This window comes from Marmota monax, unplaced genomic scaffold (genome assembly GCF_021218885.2).
Source record: "Marmota monax isolate L192 unplaced genomic scaffold, Marmota_monax_Labrador192_F-V1.1 WCK01_AAM20220418_F8-fsc00015, whole genome shotgun sequence".
Taxonomy (NCBI): domain Eukaryota; kingdom Metazoa; phylum Chordata; class Mammalia; order Rodentia; family Sciuridae; genus Marmota; species Marmota monax.
The window spans coordinates 5822515-5847182 of record NW_026692194.1 but is presented as its reverse complement, the minus strand read 5'-3'; the positions used below and the strand labels follow the sequence as shown (position 1 = coordinate 5847182).

Genomic DNA, 24668 nt, shown 5'->3' with positions numbered 1-24668 from the left:
GGTCAGACTACCCTATTGCCCTTTTACCAGATACCCTATAAGCCTGTTTATTAAACCCTCTTCTGCATAATTCTTCTATGGGAATTAATGTGCTAAGCTGGTTGGTTAAGAGCAGTACGTTCAGAGTCTCTACATGTATTATTTAATTCTCAAAACAACCCTAAGATTTTATCATTATTACCATTTTAATGATAAGGAAACAGACTAGAAAGGAAGGTAACTTGCTCAAATATCCCATTAGTCCTATTCTTTCCTCTTTGCCTACTTTTTATTCACAAGTTATGAATATTGACTAGACAGCAAGATGTGACATTCTTAAAGAAGACTTTTGAGTACTTTCTTAAATATGTTAATTTAGTCTTTTTTTCATATTGGTAAGGCAAATGAGTGGACTTAGTTTTATAACTTTTAAAAAATGGTGATAAAGAACAAGGGGTTAGAATGGAGCTGGTAAATAGCTGACGGCCATATGTTTGGGATAAAAATATACACTGACTGATTTTGAGCTGAAAATGACTGTTGAAATGACTGTTGCTTGGAGTATTGGGAGTTAGTGTAGTTTTTGAGTAGTGAAGAGAATGTTCCCTATGTCCTTGAGATCACTGAACTGAAGCCTTTGGTGTTAGAATATAGGAGGAAAAACAAAACATCTCTTCCTTTCCAGTTTGCTGTATTCAGCATTTCTTGTCACTTGTACTAATGGAGCAATCTTGTGACCATTTTCAATATTTAAATGAATTTTCAACTGAATTTTTATCTTCCTGGCTCTCCCATGCCCTCAGAAATTCTAATAGAAAAGTGAAAAGTACAGAGCAAAATGAAACAACTTCAAACTTTCATGGCAACTTTTGGATCTTGTTTTTGAGCAGTATTTAAAAATAATTCAAGTGAAAAAAATTATATTTTTTCCTTTCTTATACTAAATAATGTAGTTTATTCAGTCTTGAAATTTGCAATTAGCTTCAGTAGAGTATTCACAGAGGTATTCTCACAGAGAGGTGCTTTTTAAGAAAGTTGTCCATATATTTCAGTTTTTGGTGACTTATCCTTTTTTTTTTTTTTTGCGGCTGGGTTTTGAACCCAGGACCTCATGCATGATAGACCAGTGCTTTATCAGCCCAATAACTTTTCTGATTTAACTAGAAGTTAATTTCTTTAGACTAGTACCTGTTTTTGAAATTTGAATTAAGTTGAAAATAGCTGTTTCTAGTAAATTTTTAAAAAATGCCTTTTAGGATTTTAAGAAGGAAAATGGCAAATCTTAAGTCATTTCAGTTTTTCTCTTTAGAGTACTAGGACGAAAGGAAACAATGGTGAGAGAATAGGATATAAATCTTCATTGATTCAAACCAGAAGTCATTCTCATTTATGTTTTTGGTCAGTAATATTAAGAGTTAATTATATAAAAATGCCATTTTTAAGTCCCTTAAAAATGAACATTATTGTTCTTTCACATCTTTTTACTAACTCTACCCTATCAGATGTTTCTTGGTCTATTGAAATTATTCCTTAGTAAAAATTCTTTTAGAGGCAATACATCATCTGTGTTTTAGAAACAATGTTTATCTACTTTAAGAAGTTAAGTATTTCTTAGAATATATAGGGTACTGTTAAATCTTTGTTAAGTTTTGAGACATACATCTATTAATTCATATATCAAGTATTCTTGAGAGCCTGCTGTGTGCCAGATAACATTCTTGGTCCTGGGGACACAGTGGTTAAATTGAAAGTAGATTAAAGTCAGACAGACTTGGTATTGCATCATAATGCTTCAGTGTTTACTTGTGTACCATGAGAAATTTTCTCTTAGATTTCAGTTTTCTATTCTGTTAAATGGGAGTGAAAATAGTACGTATGTCAAAACTTACTGTGATGAGTAAGGCACTTAACACAATGACTAGAATATGGTGAGCGCTCAATACATATTTTGTATTACTATTATTTTGATACTAATTATGCTAGAGCTATGCTGTTTTCCTTAAAAAAATAAGACAGGTTGGGAGGATAATAGGCTGTTCTCTAAATTAGCATTATTTATGTCTTAAATCCATTATGAAAAACTCCTTCAATCTTTATTTATAGTCATTGTTCTCCATAAACCTAGTTCATGGGCAGAAGCAGCTAGGGAAACCAGTATCAATTGTTCAGTTTCCCTTTCTCTTCTACACTGTCCTGACCTTCCCTTGTCTAGCACCACCAAAGAAATTTCTTGTATCAGGTTTTTAACCCACCTGGGTGGATTTATTTCATTCATCATCTATAAGTATTTAGATTAAAGTTATTGTGTTTGTCTTTGGAAGCAAGAACAATTATGTTTAAACCCATGTAACACCTTTACAAACTCTTAGGTAATAAGTACTTAATAAATGTTTGTCAAATAAATGCCTGCAAAAGTGTGCCGTATTAAAAAAAAAAAGATTGCATTTCTCATGTTTCTGGGCATTTCCAGGGTTAATGGGGAGAAATGGTAGGAGGGTATCAATATCCCCATGCTGATTCACCATTTTGTCTGGATTATGAGTTGCGTGTAGTGCTTAGGAGTTCTAGATATGTATAAAACCTCTACACTGAAGAACACCTTGTTTGGAGTGGTACTTTTGGTTTAAAGTACTTTATGGATAAAACTGAGGGCAGAGATTTGTATGAGCATTTAATAACCCTAATGAATTATCTCTCTCCAATCAGGTTTCTTTTTGTTTTGCCATAGATGAAATGATGGAAAATAGTGATATGTATCAATAAAAGTAAAATATAGAACTTCATAATATAAAACAATGGACTTAAACTTAGAGTAATTATGAAAGTATCATAAGGGTAAGAGGCTATTTTGCTTCTTCCTTTCTTAAATTTTTTTTTAGTTATGGACACAGTATCTTTATTTTGTTTATTTATTTTTATGTGGTGCTAAGGATTGAACCCAGTGCCTCACATGTACGAGGCAAGTGCTCTGCCACTGAGCCACAATCCCAACCCTTTACTTCTCCCTTTTAGTAAAAGATAAAAACAAAGTTGTATGTAATTTATTAATTGAATTGATTTGACTAAAGACATGTATTTCAATTTCATATTTTGTCTTTGTTACAGGATCCTCATGCAGAGGAATTTGAAGACAAAGAGTGGACATTTGTCATAGAAAATGTAAGCTAATAGCAAATTCCTTCACCTTTCATGTTTTTTACTTTATATATACATTATTCAGGTCCATGAATGTTTTGACAGTAGGAAAAGTGTTTCCTTATGAAAATTAACTAGCAATTTGCAGACTTTAGAAGTTTTTAATGAAATGATAATAGCAGAATTATTTGAAAGAAATGCTTTTGTTAAAGCTTAAATTATGTGTAATATTTTATGTATTTTGTTTGAGACTTGATGGCAAAATTATGTCTCAGTTATTTATCTTTTTGTCTGTTTAACGTCATAACAGGTACTCAATATAAACATTTATTGAATGAAATCATCAATTACCTTTGAAATCTTTCAAGGAAGTGTGTATCCAGTATGATAGTGCACACATGTGTGATCTCATTGATTTGGGATACTGAGGTAGGAGGATTGCAAGTTCAAGGCCAGGCCTCAGCAACTTACTGAGACCCTGTCTCAAAATAAAAAATTAAAAGGACCGGCGTTATAACTCAGTGATAAAGCACCCCGGGTTTAATTCCCAATAATACTCCCCTCCAAAAAAAGTACATGCTTTAACTCTTGGGATTGAAAAACTCAAATAAATCAGTACTTTAATAATCATCTGAAATTAATTTACATATTCCAGAGTCCCAAGTAGGTATAGTAAGTATTCAATAAATGCTTATTGACTAAGATTAAAGACAGGAAATGAAAATACAGAGTTTAAGAATAAAGGCTCTGAAGTCAGGGAGACATGATTTCAAATTCTAGTTCTTCCAGTGACAAACTCTGTGATAATGGGCAAGTTTTCTCAACCAGAAAATAATAGGGTTTTTATGAGAATTAAATAATTCTCCACAAATATTAGTTTTTATCATTGTTGTCACCATCATCTAAAATATATTTATAATAAACTTATAACATGTTTTGCATTATATTCTTCCTGTCTTTATCTAATTTGTATTTCAGTGGTAAAGGAATCTTGTACTTTTGCAACAGTGCCTGTGCCATTTTTAAGCCTAAAGAGCAGGGAAGATTAGGGGCCCAATAGGTCCAAATATACTAGGGGAGTTCTGATGACTGTATTCCAAGCCACTGTCAATCATGTTAAGGTTTCACATCTTAACAATTTTGGCTTTTTTTCTAAAAAAAATATTTTTAGTTGCAGATGGACCCAAGAAATCTATTTATTTATTTATTTTTACGTGGTTCTGAGGATTGAACCCAGTGCCTCATGTGTGCTAGGCAAGTGCTCTACCACTGAGCCACTACCCCAGCCAAATTTGGTCTTTTTCATAGTGATAGATTTGAGCATCATACTTGAAGTATTTTTGTTAATTCTATCTATTAAAGGAAGTCTTAAAAGGGCTTGGGATGTAGCTGGGGTGTAACGCACAGTAGTAGAGAGCTTGTGTGACGTCCTGCGTTCAGTCCTCAGTACCACCACTACCACAATAACAAAAATTAGCAGTTAAATTTGACTTGTAATTAATGACAAAGATATACAAAAACTAATTTTGTATTTGTTTAGAATGGTGTTCTTATTACACAATTAATCTTACATTAAAGACACAGTGGTTCCAAATTTTTGAATAACAGGTTATAATTAGTTAATGTACAAAAGATATAAAAAGTTCTTTGATATATATTAGATTTGACTGCAAAAGAAATTAAAGTCTGGAATTTTGGGAAAAATAACCTTCATAAATTCTGTATAATGCATTTTATAAAGGTATGTTAAAGATCAATATGGACATATTAAGCTTAAAGTAAAATGGTGAAATTTAAATGGGTTTAAGATAAAGAAGTATGTTTTGGATTATCCTTTCCATATTGGAATTATGTGGTTTGGAAGTAAAAGAGCAATGAAAAGTCAGACTTATTTTGCACATTTGCCTACTTATTACTCAAATGGTTGAAGTTGCTAGGATCAGACATTGGGTAAGGAAATAAACATAGGAGGAAAATGAAAAAGAAAATGTCAGAATTCCATCTCTATAAATATTTATTAATACATTGATTCACAAAATATAATAATATAAATGGCTTTTAACTATATAGTTCACATTATAAAACCAATGTTTTAATTGAGATATTACAAGAAATTAAGTTTTACTACATAATGAGATAACTATGAAAACTTTACTGGGAATGATGTGGTTGAGAGAACACTGTGTTTCTAGTTTCCCAGCTGTCATTCTGCTTTTCAATATTTCTGCTTCCTTGTTTTCTTTTTGCTTTCACATATTCTTGGTTTTTTTTTTTCTTTTTGCAGGGGTGGGGGTAGGGAGCATTTTTTCTTTCTCTCATTTCATAGTTTAGTGAAAGAAGGAGCTTTGAATTGGTTTAGAATTTAGTATAGACCCTGATTGTTGTATCTTCAAAACTTGTGACCTTGAGTATGTTATTCTTTAGAGTTTAATTTCTTCATCTATAAAACTAAGGATTTCTACTAGATAATCTTAGATGGCTTTTCTAGATCTGTGACTTTGTTTTAATTGATAGAAATATTTTTATAAACTATTTGAAAATTAAATTTTGGAGGTCAAAATTTTGATGTTCAAGTTCATGGAGAATGTAATATCTAGGATAGCATTTTTGAACCAATTAATAACTTCCTAATTTTAATCTTTAAATAGTCCATATCAGCATTTATTTTTTCTATGTATTTTTATTTCTGAAGTGGATTTGAGTATTGTTGAAAATTTCTTTTTTTGAATTCTTTGACATAATAATTATTTTTCTATACCTTGTTTCTGTAATAGTTATTTCCTGTGCAAGACTGGAAAAGAAGAAAAAAGAAAATTGAATTTTGATTAGTTTTTCATTTAAAGGAAGTTATTAGACTTTCTAGTAGAAGCTTTATTTCTCAATTATGAGTATCAAAGAAAATAATATCCATCTTTTAAGATCTTCTTACGATCCAAACCCATGGGAATTTAAATACATAATGAGACACTATTAACTATAAGGTACTATGATAAAACAATGATGATGATGATGATGACTTTATTAAAAAGTAAAATTAATGAATATGGGTGGGGCAGGTGATTCCTCAGCCTTTTAATAATGATGACAACACTAGTGTTTAGTAGGAGCCTCATATAAGAAGATAGTTTTATTAGGTAGCTTTCTTATAATTTTATTTTTTTTTTTTTGGTTATACTTATCTTTAAGCAGGGTAAATATACAGCAGGTTTTTTTTTTTATTTTGCTTTAATTCTTTAAACATTATAGGATTTGACTATTTTACCAACAGAACAAGCTTGTTTTTTTTTTTCCAATGTTAAGTAGAAAAAGGTGAGAGTATATTTATTTTGCTTTAATTCTTTAAACATTATAGGATTTGACTATTTTACCAACAGAACAAGCTTGTTTTTTTTTTTCCAATGTTAATTAGAAAAAGGTGAGAGTAGTAAGTGCATCCATTATTCAATTTACTTTCATTATATAAAGTTACCAGAATTTAGAAGTACTATGAAATTACTGAACTCTTTATATATGAGAAAAAGCATGAATGTACATGTGACTGAAGTATTTTAAATATATTAACTCAAGAGAATACACTAATTTACATGCCCTAAATTAGAATTACTATCATAAATTGTGAACACTCTAATGTCAAAGGATGAATTTGTGTAACTGAACTAAAACAAAACAAAATAAGGGAAGTGTACTGTATTCTTACCTGGAAGATAGGCTAGAATTGGGCCAATCTCTTCCTTTCGTTTTCAGGAGGACCTTAATTTCTTTGGTCTGGGACTAACTCCTCTACAGTGAGAAGCATATGTGGATTTTGAGAATTTATGTTTTTCTTTACCTATCAAAGTGTCTTTAAATCAAAATCTAGGTCATTTTCTGAGATGCTGATAGGACTCCTGCCTGGATAAGTAAACTTAGCATGGGAAAAGTTTTACCATTTGTCTCCGTATCATCATTATCATCATCATCATCATCATTATCATTGTTTATCATAGTACTTTATAGTTAATAGTTTCTCATTATGTATTTGTTGAAGTAAGGAAATGAATGATTTATAGTTAAACCCTCTGAGTTAGAAGTCCTGTAAGTATTCTTCTGTTTAAGAATTATAGTAGTAGCATCTATAAGCTATATTGGAGAAAATTTGAAAAGTAGACCCTAGAGACAGTGAGGTGTGTGTATATGTATATATATATATAGCATGTAAGGGATCCATATGCCAGTATAGTCAAAGTTCTTCTGATGTACTGCTGGTTAATTTACGTGGGGGTTTCGTACTTGACATTCTGCCGAAAACATCTGGTTTTAAGCCCACATGTGTCAATGTTGTTAGTAGGCTACTCTCTGACACATTTGTATACAATTCTGGCTTCATAAGTAGGTTGTAAGTTGGATTTGACCACTTAGAACCTCGTCATGCTATTGATCAGTTATTGTAATTATTATAATTTAGGTAGATTTTCATAGAGCAATGAAACAATCGGTTTGAAGGAATATTTCATGAACTGTTAAATGCTTTAGAAAGAGTTGATAAAAGTGAGTTTTTAAAAACTGCTGTCAGAAGAAGGGATGGGGGGGGGTCTCATAAAAATCAGAGATCAGTAGAGGAGAGGAAAGGGACCAGGGGGTGCGAGGTAGAGAGGGAGGGGGGAAAGTGCTGGGGAGTGATATTGGTCGAATTATATGTCTGCATGTACAAGTATGTAACAAATCCTATCATTTTGTACAACTATATTGTACCAATATAAAATGTGAAAAGAGAACAAGAATAGAGCTAAAATTTAAATGGGAAAAAAAAAACTGCTGTGAAATCTGGTATGGATAAAAACCTATAAAAGAATAGGAACTTTTATAAAAACCTGGAAAGATTTGGCATTCCTGTTGTATCTTTGTTGCCTTTAAATATTTATTTCATTTAAAAGAAATTAAAGTTCTCAAAGGTATATTTATGATTCTTGATTATGTGAGAAAATTACAAATCAACAAAATTATCCTCAAAGAAGAGGACATAAAATTGTTGAATGATGGGGCTGGGGTTGTGGCTCAGAGGTAGAGGGCTTGCTTAGCACATGTGAGGCACTGGTTCGATCCTCAGCACCACATAAAAATAAATAAGTAAAATAAAGGTATAAAAAAAAACCTGTTGAATGAAATACACTAATAGGTATTGAAGCAAATTTAAATATTTTGGCATCAATATTTATTTCTTCCCTGAATTACCCAGCTTTTTTCCCCCAAATCAGATTATTTAAAAGGGGTTTCTACTATAAATATATATATTAACTAAGTCAGTGTCTTCAGGTCTGTCTTTATAACCATCAGTGGGGTTGAAGAATTACTATTAGACATTTTCTTTTAAACAAAAATTCATTATAAGTAGACAATGCATTTTTCAGTATATTCAGACATTCCATCTTCATTATCAGGTAAAAGCAGTTTGCTTTCCTTTGTATCATCTAATGAGGTATTTTTACAAATATTTTCAAACAGATGAACCAATATTCATTCATTCATTCATTCATTACTAAGCATTCACTGAGTATCCTGGGCATTGGGAATATAAAACAGAGGACAAATCCTCAAGAAGTTTATATTCCTGAATGTGTGTGTGTGTGTGAGAGAGAGAGAGAGAGATAGGGGGAGAAATAGAAATTAATGTGTGAAATATATAATATGTTAGATAAAATAAACATGATAAAAAAAATAGTGCAAATAGTGCATTAGGTGTTATGGAGAAAAATAAAGGAGGGTAAAAATCCTCTAGCTTTACTCTTATATAGACATAATCAGCCACCTTATTTCTTACAAGGTCACCAAAAGAGAATTGGGGTATGCTGGTCAAATTAATTTAAAGAATATTTTAGTAAGAGAGCTGAATATTATAAGGTTGTATGTGGGGAAATTTAACCTTGGGATGCCTATGTAAACCTTTTCCTAGGTTACAGCTCCCCTCAGTGGTGAATGGTGGAATTGACTCTTGCCTGGTGAAGGTGCTATTCCTGTAGATTATCATGTAGCAATAACATGTTACAATGTACTTTTCTTCCTTACATTTCAAATGTGCTTCCATATTTCATACAGAAGAGTTGGCAATTTTGAGAGGCCATAGTCCATTTCTTTGTCTTCTAAAATCTTGATTTTGTTTGAAAGTTTGATTGTTTTGGCATGGAAAAAACGCATGCTCTTTGAATGAAATTTTAATGCCTTTCTTTCAATCAAGAAATTCTGAGTCTTTATGTCGAATATCTCACAGTAGTAATAGTAACAAAGAATAAAGTTTTGCTTACCATTAAATATCCTATTAAACAAAGAAGTCTCCAAAATATGTCACTTTTACAATTTATTGGGCCCTTTCTCTCTGTACCAGGTGCTATGTGGAATGCTTTATACATATATATTAGGACATTTGCTGATTGCAACAACTACGCATCAGATACATAACCCTATTTCACAGATAAAATGAGGCTTAGAGATTTTTAGCAACTTACTCAAGGTTATATAGCTAAAAAGTCTGGATTTTATCCATTCTTGTTTTCCTCCAGGACTTTTGCCTTTAACTCCTAATGCAACAATTGCCTCCTTAATGACAAAGATGCAAAGAAATAATTTGAAATTGTAGAACCATAAAGAAGTTTTAAATTAATGTTAAACCTTGAGGAAAATATGTGTTAGATTAGTAGTCTTTAATTATTATTTATATTCAGTCTAAAAGTTATTTTGTATTAATTACTTGGCTGATCTTAGACATTATAAAATGGAATTTTAGAATTTTAGTCACCAAAATTATGAATATTTTTTTTCTCAAGACAACTTTTTTTGTCTTTTTGTGTAAAATGCAATAATTTTTGTTTCTGGTCACAAAGAATTTTGTCTGATCAGAGGATATAGTGCAGTGGTAGAGTGTTTATTTACCATGCCCAAGGCTCTGACCTTTCTTCTTTGAAATGTAAACCTGTTTATATATAAGTTGAAAGTTTGGAGATGATTCCACCACTTACAAGCTGTGTGATCTTAGACAAGTTAGTCAATCTTTTATAGTCTCTGTATATTCAGGTATAAAATGGTGATATTAATATCTACTCCATAGATTACTGAAGATTATAGATAATATATGGAAAGCATCTAGCCTTCTAAGGAGTGTTTATTTTTTTATAACATTCCCTTCTAGAGGACATAGAAAAATATAAAGGAAAAGAAGCTAGATTTCTAAATTTATTGTTTCAGGATTTTAATTTTTTTTCTTTTTTTACTCCTTTATAATTCTTATGCCTCTGAATAGTTTCTAGACTTAACCTTTAAAATATGACAAGAGGGCTAGGGTTGAGGCTCAGTGGCAGAGTGCTTGCCTCGCACATTTCAGGCACTGGGTCAGATCCTCAGCACCATATAAAAATAAGCAAACAAAATAAAGATATTGTGGCCATATATAATTTAAAAACTTTTTAAATGACAAGACAGCTTGCAAATACTTACTCATAGAGGAGAAAAGCATTTGCATATTTTTTTTTCTCTGAAAGTAAAAGTAGAGGTAATTTATCTGACTATAATTTTGTAAAACCAATAGATTGACTTTGGAAGAGGATTCAAACTTAAAATTAATAAGATTGAAATTGTGTTACTTTTATGTTTATATTATTTGAGCTACTATACCATCTCTAAGAATAAGGTGAGGTGATTAGGCTCACAAACCAACTTGATCCAACAAAAGAAACAGAACAGAGGATTTGTAGTACTGCCTCAGACTTAACATAATTAGTATCACATCCCATTCATCCAAAAGGCTCAGATAATATCAAATAAACATCACCAAGAAAGCACTGAGGATCCAGATTGCTCATTTCACTAGTTACAGTTAGAAATAGTGGGACACTAACCCTGAGAAAACACATTTTGATACCCAACTGGTTTGTGTGTGTGTGTGTGTGTGTATTTGTGTGTTTTAATATTTTTCTTCTCACTCTTAATTATCTTTTATTCCTCTTAAACTCACCATTGTCCTTCTTGCCTTTATCTTTTGTTCTTTCTTGACATTTCCTTCTTCTTCTTAGAATGCCTTTTTTTTTTCCTTCTTCTAACTTTTCTTTTATCTTGAAAGCTAAATTTTATAGTCACTTCCAGGAACTCTTCTCTGACTCTGCTTTACTGTCCTCTAGTACATCATTTCAGACAAAGGGCTCACTCTGATGTCTGAGGAAAGCCTGGATATCTTTGTCAATAATTGTAAGTTTCTTCCATGTTAGCAGGTAGTTGTAGCTTCTTTAGTGCCTTTCATGAATACTACTTTCGTGAAGGTACAAAGGGTGAATAGTACCACAACCCACCTCACAAAAACTAGAAGCATCCCTTACCCACTATTTAAGCAGTACAATTTATAATCGTAGTACTAATCAGAAATGACCCATTCTTTTTAGAGTAGGGCAACATTTACTTTAGTGTAGTACTGTTTATAGCCTTCCTATTAATGTCCTACCTCCATAGAAATGTGGTCCATTTGATTTACTTGAACCTGATGAAAATTCTAATGAGCAGCATACTCAACCTTTATTCTTCTGTTTATCCAGTAACCAAAGTGTAGTTTACTCAGTAATGTCATATATCTGTATTTGTTGGTATTGTATACTATATATATGTATAATTTATTCAACTTTGCATGTGGGAAACCAGTCCTTTTTCTACTCCTTTCATGGCAGTTGGTCAAGAAGGAAGTAGATTCTATCTTGCTGAATGGCAAGAAAATTCATGTGCTTAACCATAGTGGCTGCTTATTGAGAGTGTGAAATATTGTCTATACAGCACTCGCCATAATATATTTGAAGAATGACAAATTGAAAATACCTGTATTGGTATGTCTCTCTTAAACTGTTCTGGTCTCAACTTCTGAGCCATGTTCTTTTCTTATAGAGTCCTAGGTCCTTTTGGATTTCTAAATATTTCAGAAATTTGAAACCAGTGAATAGAAGACCTCTGCAGCTTTTAATGTGGCTGTGTATACCCCTAGAGTTATGTGGCAATTTCTGTCTTTCTGGAGTATAAATTTTCTACTCTGATAATATGTAATTTAAGGTATTTTATAATAAAATTCACAGAATCTTTTCAGAATTAGAGGCAAAAGAAAGAGTAAGAAAATTTAAAAGTAAGAATTTTAAAGATGAAACATTAATTCAATGAAATGACATGTTTTGATTGAGCTATTATCCTCCTTATACTTCCCATGTCTTCAGAGGTATGTGTATGCCTCCTCTGTTGTTAAGAGTAATTGAGAAGCATTGGATACTGGGAAAGCAAGACTTTGGGGATTCAGACCTTCATTTGAATCATACTAGAGTGTAAACTAGACTTTATACTTATTTATCCTCTTGGAACCTCTTTTTTTCTCATCTATAAAACAAAATGATAGTTGGAATTAAAAATATTAAAGGTACAAAAATCATCTAGCAAAATGCTTGGTATATAGTAAGAATCCAATACAGGATAATAATAAGTGGCTGAGAGAGAGTCTTTACAAATGAAGGAAAAATTATAAACTTAGAAAGAAAATTTTGAAGAGGGAATAGGGAATTACTATTATAAACTTGGAAAGAAAACTTTGAAGAGGAAATGGGGAATTACTAAATTATTAGGTTAAAAAAACGTGACTAGGTCATGGAAATTGTTAGATATAAGATTTGGAATTGAATACCTTTGACCAAAGTAGAGGTCTTTATAAGCACAGGTTTCAGAAAGGATGCATATTGGAGTCATTTACCCAATCATTTAGCTCTGTGAAATCATCCTTCACTCCAGGCAATAACCTGTACTGGTGCACTGATGCTATAGCCAGCTTGCTTTCATAACAGCATCAGTTGTGAACTCCTAGCCTTGAATCTTGGGACCATTAAGGGTTCCATGCATGGATGGACTTCAGAGTATTGAATCTTTTAAAAACATGAGTAAAAGTTTGTGTCTGAAGGTACTTCTTTAAAATTAAATTCACAATGAAATCTTTGCCTAAAACACTTTAAGAACCACTGAGTATGGGCTGGGGTCATGGCTCAGTGGTAGAGCGCTCGCCTAGCCGTGTATGAGTCATTGGGTTCGATTCTCAGCACCACATTATAAATAAATTAAATTAAGGTCCAATGACAATTAAAAAAATAATATTAAAAAAAAGAACCACTGAGTACTGATGTAATTTTTGTAAAGTAGGTAAATGACATGACAAGAAGGCCACTTCTCATATGACTAACCTAGACAGCAAATGGAAGGTACTAGCATCTAACTCAAGTAATGTTTTTGAGTACTATTTAAAAGTATAAATTTGTTTAAGGTTTAAATTAACGTATACTTTCATCAAAAAAGACCTTTACCCCAACACTACAAAAAAACAAAACCAATAATAATTTAAAATTTTTTTTTAAAAGTAGAACAGGAACGCAGTATTTTCTTCCATTATATTAGACATTTTAAAATTGATGATAAAGTAGAAAATAATTTAGTGGATGTTTACTGCATCTCCTTAAAGATCAAAATAAAACAGACTTCAGGGAGTTAAGGGAAGTATTAAAGCCTTAGGCGTTGTAGTTTCTAGCAACTAAATAATAGCCAAAACTTTTAACATTTACACTGAAATGAATTTGATGGCTTATAATTTGTGTGACCATTATTGAATCACCATTGTTAAACCGTTAGTTTATTCTTCTTACTTTCTGCTAGCTACTTTCAAATGTCTTTCACACAGATGAGTGGAAAGAGAAAACCAAAGTGCTTTCAATTCTGTTTTTTACCAACTGGAGGGAGAAAGCTGATAAACAAGACAGTCAGCTCTCAAAACAAACCTTTTTAATACTACCTTAGATATGTTTTAAACCTGAAATACATTTGAGCAATTTTTAACATTTATTTATAGAAATTCAGCAGTAAAAGATAAGTAGATGTTATAAATCTGCATGCAGCCTCTTTCTTCCCCTGATGAAAGGCATTAGAACCGAGACTTGGTTATTGTTTTATAGTGGGGTTCTAATAACACACCATACTTTTAATAGAAAAACATTTGTTTTAAGATTTTTTTTCAATTTGTTTCTTTCGTTTGTCCCTCTTTTGTATTTTCTCAGTAATATGTAAATAAAATTTCCATAGCCTTATAACTTATAGATTTGTTTTTAAATAAAATATTTTTGGAGGAACTCTGAGCAAAACATACAGTATATTCTTAAATGTTTTGATGAGTCTAGTTTATTTGGCTGAAAATACCACAAGATAATTCAAATAACCAGAATCTGAAAGATAATAACTCCAGAAAGAATGTTATTCAGTAAAATAATGAGAAACTACCCCTCCCCTGTATGACCACAGTATCAAAGTGTCCATAGAAATACTGTGACTAACTTTTAATTAGATCATTAGAATACAGAGGACTGAAATACTTTATATTAAACCTCTCCAACCAGTATATTTAGCAACATATATCTTCCTACTCTTGATAGTTTTCAAGTTACATTTTTTTTACTGTGGACTTTCTTCTTTAAAAAAAAAAAGGTAGAATTAAACTCTTCATAAAAGAGACCGTTGTGTTCTAGTTAATTGAAGTCACAAAATGACTCTTTTGGTTTTTATTTTACTGGGTACCGTGATTATGATTTACTTCCTAGACATTGGAGAATCTGTAAATAAGACAACATTTTGGTCTTCAAGTAGTTTTGTCTAGTCAAGGGGGCTAGATCCATAAGCCAATTATGGGAATACAGTGATGATGTTAGAAAAGAGGCAGGTGGAATTCCATTGAGACTGACAAGGATTGTTCATCTCTATCAGAGGCAAAGGGGAAAGCTTTAGAGAGACTGTGCCTCCAAAGACTTTTTAAATTATTCACCCACCAGATAGAGAATTGTATGAGGAGTGTGCAGTCGAGGTAAGAACAGAGGGAATAGCCTTGTTAAAGGAGCAGAGATAAAATGGCTGTAGCCTTATACATTTTGAAGGAATTAGGATGAGCGGGGGACAGATGTTAGATGGGCTGTATATTATACTAAGGAATTTGAATTTTACTTGAGAGGCCTGTAGGTCCCAAACGCCTGGCTACCTATCAGAATTACCTATGAAGACAGTTTTGCCTGGGCCTTGTGTGATTCTTACTCATGATTTCAGTAAGCTTATAACGAGTCATGGAAAAGTTTGAATAGAGAGATAATGATCAGACTTGTATTTTGAAAGATGAAGTTTTAGCTTTCTGCCTGTTTTGACTGTGGCAGTCAGAAATACATTTTTGCCTTATGATTTTGTATACACACATATTTATATCCAATTAAAACAAGTTTCATAAAATACATCTTACTCTAACTAGTTTTGTGGGATGTACTCTGTATTTCTTGTTCTGTCAGTTGCAAGCCAATAAATTGACTTCATAATCCACTAATGGGGCATAGCACACAATTTGAAAAATTCTATCGAGAATGAATTGGGGTATACAAACTGAGGGGCTGGAAATCAGATAGGTAATTAATTTAGTTATCTGGGTAATAGATAATGTGGACTGGAACAAGGACAGTGGCCCAAGAAGGTACAGACAGAGAAGGGAAAGAGATTCAAAGATATTTAGAATGTGGTGGAGTCACTTCTTAATGACTAATTAGATTGAGGGTTAAGAGAGAGGTCAGGCGGTCTAGGATAGTTTCCAGAATTAACAATTTGCATGTTTGGATGCTTATGTCTATAAGCAATAGAAAACACCAGGGGAGAATTGGTGGGAGTGGTTGTGGAGTGGGGTGGGAATATACCCAAGAGGCAGTTGGATATATGTACGTCAATAATTTTTTTCCAAGTCAAATTCCTTGTTAAAGAAATTTTATTTCCCTCTCTTTCTTATTAGAATACATATCTCAAAGCTGTGTCATCTTTTACGTTTCTGAAACAACCTACTTTCTTTGACATTGATTTCTAGTATTTTTATGTGGACTGCCTGATCAGTTCATTCTTTTCTAAGACATATGGCTCTTTGCCAAAATAAAACATAAGAATTAAAGGTCCCCCCCCCCTTTTTTAAAAACAAATCACACTATCCTTTCCTCATTCGTAAGAGATGGCTGTCTCATTTTTCTGACTCCTCTGCTTGTTGTTATCATTCTCTATTCCACAGATGATTAGGTTGTTTGTGTCTGTTGTTACATTCCCATGTATAACCAAGTGGTATTATAAGCAGTGTAGCAGTGCAATTTGAAGTTTGCAATCAGTGGAACTTGATAATTTTCTACTACTTGTGACTTGGTGTGATAGATCAGGTTGTATTCCCAGAGCAAGTTATTCAGTTTCTTGGGTCAGGTATTTGAAAGTAGCTTGGCTGGGCAGTTCTACCTTGGAATCTCTTTATGGTTGTAATCTGAGGTGGTTAGGATAGAACAAGAGGTCTTAAGACCTTTCCATTTCATCTCTCTGGGTGGGTTAGTTTGGAATTTTAAAATTTTTTTTCTTGGTAGTTTGACTGCTTTTGTGGCAGCTGAAAACTTCAAGAGTGACTATTCCAAGTCTCCCAGTGGAAATTGTAGTACTTTTTTAAAATCTGATCTCGCCATGGTATTACTTCCCCACTTTCTGTTAGCTACAAGATAGTCAAAACTGCCCAGATTCAAGAGGGAGGGAAATTACACTTCATCTCTTGATGGCAGAGTGGCAAGGCCACTAGAAGAAAATATGGAATAAAAAATGTTTTGAGCCAGGTGTAGTGACTCATACCTATAATCCCAGAGACTCAGGAGGTTGAGGCAGGAGGATAGCAAGTTTTAGATCAGACCAGCCTCTGCCACTTAGTGAGATCCTGTCTCAAAAAAAAAAAAAAAAAAAAAAAAAAAGGCTTCAATCCCTGGTACCAAAACCTAAACCCAAACAAACAAACAAACAAAAGAAACGTTTTGTAGACAATATGCCGCAGCTAATTAGAAAAAAATTAATCTCATCCTATAGACTTTTAGTTTTCCAGAAATTTATTACCATGTTGGCCCTGTTCCCTAAATCTTCTAAAGATCAAATTAGCTTTTAGCTTTTATGATTTAGTTTTCATTTCCTATATTTTATTTGATCTCTGAACTTGGGTAGTTTGAATTCTCTGCAGCAGAATTAAGTGTATAGTTATGATATGCTTTAAACTTATGTGTTAGATTTTCCTGGTGCAAGACAGTTCCAGGCAGTAGCAGTTTAGCCAGTTGTGCAGAATGGATCATTTTGAATTGCATGGTATCTTCTCTCTCTGTGTGTGTGTGTGTGTTTAAGAGCAGTTCTAGATTTCTATCTTCAAAACTTTAAATGATCCTTATAGCCTGTTGAATAAACTGTTGAAAGTTTTCTAAGTATGTGAAAAAAAAATATAGTCTCACTTTTCCTGCTAGCTTCTTTGTTATACCTTAGGCACTATTGCATGAAATGGATCAAATAATGCTGGCTCTATTTCATAGCCTTGTAATTTTTCATTAGAAATAGGAAATGAGTCTGACAAACATTGTCTTTAAGAATGTGCAGTATTACTTATTTAAAAAAATAAGCTCCTATCAACCTAGTCTTGAATTTTGATTGATAAATTTGTTTAGTTCTCAAATGATAAATTTGGTTCTGCCATGCTTGGATTGTGCCTAATATCATTTGATAATCTGCTGACATAAATATTAATCCTAACCATGATTCTAAAATTTTACTTTATAAATGTAAGATGCAGAAAAGCAATCTCTGAAGGATAGAAAATAAAGAGCAAAAATTATACGGATAGCTCCCCCCATCCCTCACCCCCATTAATGTGTTCTTTCATTGCAGAGTGGCACAGTTTGTATTGAAGAAAGTCTATCTGAAATAGTCATTTAGTGTAATGCTGTTTAGAGTATTATAACCACTTGATGGCACCCTTTGATTTGGTACAAACCTCATTAGCCATAGCACAGAGCAGGATAGTATTTGTAATGAAATAGCACGAAAGAACTAAAGAGACTGCAAGGTATCTAGTTAATGTAGAGATGAAATGAATGCAACAGCAAGGCTAAGCTTGCCTGACCCTTCATGAGAGAATAGATGAAAAAAGGAAGAATAGGCTATTGTGCCAAAGGGAGACGATGAAATTCAAGATCCACACACATAATCTCTGGCTCAGCCTCTGAAATGTTAATCCCTGGATAGAATTATTTGAGCTATAGATTGCAATTTATTATCAAAATGGCACTTTGTCAAACAATACTTTTTATACATGTGATGTTTAGAACTATCCAATTTTAGTATAAAATGGTTCACAGATCACTACCTAATATTTAAGTAGCAACTCTTTAAGGAGGATGGAGTGGGGTTGTTTCTTCACATTAAAATACTAATTGTATTTTAGATGGAGAACTTTTGCTTTCCTTTTAGTGACAGTTTAGTTTTGGTACCAGGAATAAGGATTTTTAAAGAATGCTTTCTGTTAAGATAAGTGGTTTAGAACAGTTTTCTTTCATGTGCTAAGAATTTTTTCATAGTTATAGAACAGTTCTATCATAGTCTTCTGATATTGCTTAAAAATACTCTAGTCAATGAAATTGTACATTTTGGGCTGGGGATGTAGCTCATTGGTAGAGCACTTGCCCAGCAGGCACAAAGCCCTGGGTTTAACACTCAGTGACATTAAAAAAAAAAATTGATAAATTGTATTTCTCTTTTAGAATTTATGAACTTTTCTATTCTAATAATATGTTAAATATTTGTATATTTCCCCTTATTTAAATTACCCTACTTCTGCCCACTAGGAAATGTTTTCATAGTTAGTTTGTGATGTTTTCTTCTTTAAAACTTAATTCCCACATTTTAGAAAACCAAATTTTATTAGTGTAGGTGGAAGGAGGAGGGTGTTGCATATGTCTGTTGATTTCTGTCATTCAGTAATAATAATCACATTATAGACTTTTCCATACCATAAAAAAAGTAACTTTTTAAATCAGGAAGCTTATAAGAATTGTTTCTAGTTTCTGGAAACTTGAAATTCCAGTTTAACTATATACTGTTCCTTTCAACTTTTTCATGCTTATTTGTCAGAGGCTTCATTTTTCCCCCTTTCTTTAATTAAGAAAAGCAATTGTCTTCTATTTTATTATTAAGAAATTATTTTACTTTGTTTTTAGATTTTTTTGTACCTATCAAATCTGAAGGCCTACCAACAGGTTTGATCTCTAACAAAAACCTGTATTTGATCCACCTAATCATACCATTTCAATTCCTTCATTACTAATTGCAAATGTTGAAGGCATGCTTTGATCCTGTTAAAAGTATTAGATAATATAGCACAGATCTGTGAAACAACATTTACCTGTTCATTTATAAGTCAGTCTTACCATATGTTAGATTTTTTTTTTTTAATTTTTTATTGTGGGTTGTTCAAAACATTACAAATTTCTTGACATATCATATTCCACACTTCGATTCAAGTGGGTTATGAACTCCCACCTTCACCCCATACACAGATTGCAGAATCACATCAGTTACACATCCATTGATGGGAAAAATATTTGTGTAGTGATAGAGAAAGTGGCCTTTGTGAAAAGCATGTCCTATGAAAATGGCTTGAGTTTGGCAACTATTATCTGTAAGTGAAACTGAAGAGTTAAGATTGAGACCAGGGACACACCTTTAGAGACTAGAAGTTACCTATGTTTTAGGCACCTCCCATCCTTTATAACATCAGGTTGTCAGGAACAGATTTTGTATAAAGTTAGTCCTTTGCTGCCATTAATAAAAATTCTCTGAGAACTGAGTAGCCATTCCAAATTACTTTTGGAGACAAAGGGTTCAGAAAATACATTGGAAAGATAGCAACATATAGATAGTAGACAAAGACCTGGAGGCTCTAATATTCATACTTAAGTATTACAAAGTTGCTTCATCATTTCTGTAATTACATTTACTGATATTTTAATTTAAATGCCACCATGAAAGTGGATAGAGTTTCAAGTCAGAGTTTTAAAATACAACTTTCTCAACTATATAATCTCTTCCCACCCAAAGGACTACTCTGTGCTTTCTATTTCTCAGAACTTAATGTTATAAAAGACAGGCACCACTTCTGGTATTCCTAGCTGTGACTCTGGATCTCACTCTTAACTTTTTATGATTATTTAAGAAGATAGCTGCCAAAGTCAAGCCTGCTGTAACCTTTTAAGTGCCAGTGCATAGATCTGTGCACTTCCACACAGTGCCAGTGCATAGATCTTCCAACCCACTGCACTGGTAATCTCATACCCAATACCAAATATAGTGTTCCAGCTTGGTGTCTTTCAGCATACACAAACTGGTCAATGTCCAACTTTATCCAACCACCCACACTAAATCTGAAACCTTATGATACTGTCAGAGATGCCTGCAGGGTAGCACTGTAAATTTTGAAAACTATTAGATTGTTAAAGCTACTAGGAAAAGACCCTATCTAAAGCTTATTTGTTTTCTTCATGCCGTCTTGCATTTTCTTTATGATATTAGTGAACATAGTTGGGTGGGAAAAAGGCATTTTATACTTACTTGTCTTATCATGTTCTCTTACTTTTATAGGTTATAGATTTCAGTGGACCAGTCTTTGAAAGTCCCAGTTGAACATTTATATTTCCATGGTAGCAATAGCATGCATTATTGATGTTGACCTTTACCCCGACATAGTGTAGTCTTGGGACATGAAAGGAAATAAATGAAGAAACTGTTCCTTGGCTTGATTTGTATTGGCAGAAGAAAGCAAACAGAGTGGTTTGTCAGGTTGTTAAAAATGTCAAAATACGATTCTGGGACAATTCATAGCACAAAGGTTTGGGTTTTGTTTTGTTTTAAAAATAATATAGGGTGGTTGAATGTTTCTTTGAAAAAGTACATCTTTAAAAGAGAACTGAATTTCAGTAATACCTATGTTACATTGATAATAAGAAATAAGTTTTTCCCCTTTAAGTTGCATGTTATTAGTCATATACTTGTTTGTATGTTTGAATTTTAAGATTTAGAATTTTACAAGAAAATGATGTTAATTCATATGAATATTATGTGTCTGGTAAGGTGTTATTAAAAGAAATAAGGCTTTATCCCTATACACTTTGATAATGTTGCTGTGTTAGTAATCATATACTTTAAAAACTTGTCATTTCTACATTTAAGTTATGCAGGGTACAACAGAACTCTATTTCAAAGTAAGGTCTGAAATATTTTGGTATAATTCTCTTTTTACTTTGGTATAGTGTTTGGCTTTGCAGGTAAAGCAACTATTTTTAAAAGACATAAATAAAACATCCTATTGCCTAGAAGTTAGTGTTCATACCATGATTGAGCATAGCTATGTGCTGGCTCCTATGTTTTGTCTTGAACACATAGCTTTCAGACAGCTAATATATTTCAAATTAATGCTTTGATATTTCTGTTGTTTTTGTTAAGTTATAACTCACTGTTATATTATACTGTAACCTTATAACCTAGTTTCCTTATGCAGTTATGGGTTTCTTGATTAGGACTATCAAATCAGAAATTTAGGACCTTTTTTAAAGGGGGCTTGGAAATTATCAAATTCTACTTACTCTTTTTACAGATAATGAAAGAAGGATGTTATGATGTAAAAACTTACTCACCATTGTATGCTAATCAGTAGCAAACTACTTACTTACTTTTATTTCTTCAAGTCCAAGGTTTCTACCAATTTTTAAGTATTCACATGTATGTGATAACACGATATTAAATGTTTGCATTTGTATCTCTTGAAATAGAAAACAATTCAACTGATTTAGAAAAATAGAATTTGATTTTAGGGAGAAAAGAAATTTTAGTCAAAGTCTTTTTAGATAAAAGCTCAGTTTTACTAAGGTGGCTTATTTGATAATATTTAAACAAAACAGTACTGTAATACCCAGTAACTATGCCTTGATTATCCATTTGGATTCCCTGCACAAGATCACCTACTTCGGTTCATGTGGATATAGAAGCTACATTCTAAAACTTAAAAACCTGGTTAATTGTGAGCTTTGCTAATATTATAAAAAAATAGACTTATTGAATAATGTAAGCTATGAATGCTTTAGTTTTATTTTAAAGATGGTTTTTATACAATTCTTAATTTTATAATCTTGTGGGAATATGAGTGTAAATGTTTAAAAAATAACTATGTTTGTTAGATAAAAAGTTGTTAGTTTTAATTAAACTATCAAAGAGATTAATTAAAAAAATTTTTAGTTGTATATGGTCACAATACCTTCATTTTATTTTATTTATTTTATGTAGTGTTGAGGATCAAACCCAGTGCCTCACATGTACTAGGTGAGTGCTCTACCACTGAGCTACAACCCCAGCCTGAGATGAATTTTTCAATGAAGTTTTTTGTATGTACACATGACCATTTTAAGTTTTCATGATTGCAATATATAGATTTATATTAGCAAATATTAAAATAAGGAAGTATATAAATATTATTTGGTCAAGAATAGTGAAAAAAAACTCAAAAAGAATAGTGACCAAATATTCTTTAACAATGTTTTGATGGTACTTTATTCTGGAGATTACTTTAAAATAGGGTTGTTTTGAATGCTAATTTGTAAATTTGTGTCCTGACATTAAAAAAAATTAACACTCAGTAACAATGCTTATTCTCTGCACATTGTTAAAAATTAGAACTTTGCTGGTAAAGCATTATTGTTTCATGATTTCTGAAGGTGGTATTATATTCAACCATCTCTTTGCACTCTAACTATAACACTGGATACTTTGTTATATATAGGTTAAACTTGAATTAGTGTTTCAAGCATTACTTATGGCACATTATTTCATATCTCTGCATCTACTTTTTTTTTTTTTTTAAAAGAATAGCATTCTTCTTCTTTTTTTTAAACTTTCTTTTATTTATTTATTTTTATGTGGTGCTGCGGATCGAACCCAGTGCCTCACACATGGTAGGCAAGCACTCTACCACTGAGCCACAACTCCATCTACATTTAAGATATGTCAATTACTATAGTTAATTAAAGTATTGCATATGCTGCTCTCTAAGCCAATTTACAGAGTAGGGCATGTATTTCCAGTTCTATGAGCTACAGAATGATTGTACCTTAACATGAGATCTGCCCCTGTAAGCCAGTAATGTCCTCAAGTCCAGCAATAGTAATGATTCATATTCCTTTCTCCTTTCCAAAATATCTCATATTTTTGCTGCTTTTTGGAGTGACAGAATCTAATCAAGCATAATTAATTTGTGCACTTAGAATAATGCTTTGCAAATAATAGACCCTCAATGAGTGTTTGAAAAATGAATTTGTCATTTATTCATGTACTAAACTTGTGGATTTTCTTTTAATTTGATTTTTTCCAGTTGTTTAATTTTTCATGTGGTAGTCTTGTATTTCCTTGCTAATTTTAAGCAGTTAAGAATTGGAAAATTTTTTTAGACCAAAAAAAAAAAAAAAGCCTAGCAAAATTCTATGAATTTATAAATGTCCAGTAAGTGGGTGAATGAGTATACAATAGACTTTATTCTCAGTAAACTTAGAATGAGATATTTAAGTTCTGCTGCTTACAGTATTCTTACTTTCATGCCTGAAGAAGTCATCTGCTGTTATAGATTCTGTGAATCAGATATGCCCTAGGAATAGTGTGGAAATAAAATTTATAGGTATAATTTTTTTCTTTTTTAGATTTTGTTAGCACATGGTGTATCTTTAAACATTTTAGTGTTTATTACACAACCAACATAATGAGTAATATTGGAAATATTAAAAAGAAAAATTTTTCTTAATTTTATATTAATAAATTGGCTGGGTTTAATTTAGCATTTTTTTTGTTTTGCATGTTGTATAATTTTTAAGTTGCTATTCTTTGCATTTAGACTAGATTAAATTTATAATAAGCATTACTGCATTCCTTATTTTAAAATATGCATTATGCCTATGTCATTTTCAGACTTTTATTTAAGTGTTTATAAAACTAATGTTTTTGCATTAGTATAAAAAACCAGTGTATTTATTAGCTTAAATTTTCCACAGTGATTGAATTCTCAGCCACTCTTAGAACTGCTTCACAGGTGTGAGCTAGAAGGGGACTTCCATTTCCGCTGCAGTGACTCTAATTTTGGAATTCACTATAGTAACAGCTTGACCAGTGAAAATCTATAGGGCATCAGATTATTATACAAAACCCATCATTCACTTAGGCTTTTGGAATGGTCTTGTTTATCCAGGGACAGTTTTTGTGAGTAGGTTCAGAGTTGAGTTGAAAAGTAGATTTCAGTGCATACATGTCAACAAGTAGATCATATAAAATGAAAGCAATGACTGGGATTGTGTGTGGCAAAAATGAAATAAAATTAACAGGAACCATCTGAGATTGCTCGATTTAATTTGGTAGAAAGGTCTTATTACGTTTCAGGAGACTGAAAGAGTAGATCAAAATTGACAGTGATACTTATTTTATAAATAATGGCTTTATGCTGCATATGATCTACTAAAGAAAGAAAGAAGACATAGAAAAGATTTAAGTTTCTTTATTCTCCATTGGGGGAAAAAAGTAGAAGATGAGTATAATTTAGCTCGGCTTGAAAGAAATAGTAGTTGCCAAACATGTGAAAAAGGAGGAAAAAT

At 32.1% G+C, this 24668-nt stretch overlaps 1 protein-coding gene across 9 annotated transcripts in view; it reads left to right on the top strand.

Annotated features, from left to right (window-relative positions):
* Ehbp1 (EH domain binding protein 1) overlaps positions 1-24668 on the top strand; it is a 322315-nt gene that overhangs the window by 72631 nt on the left and 225016 nt on the right. For all 9 annotated transcript variants that reach the window (XM_058572791.1, XM_058572806.1, XM_058572790.1 and 6 more), the window contains one exon: positions 3085-3138. In XM_058572791.1, the coding sequence (XP_058428774.1) occupies positions 3085-3138 (54 nt within the window). The remainder of the gene's footprint in view (positions 1-3084; positions 3139-24668) is intronic.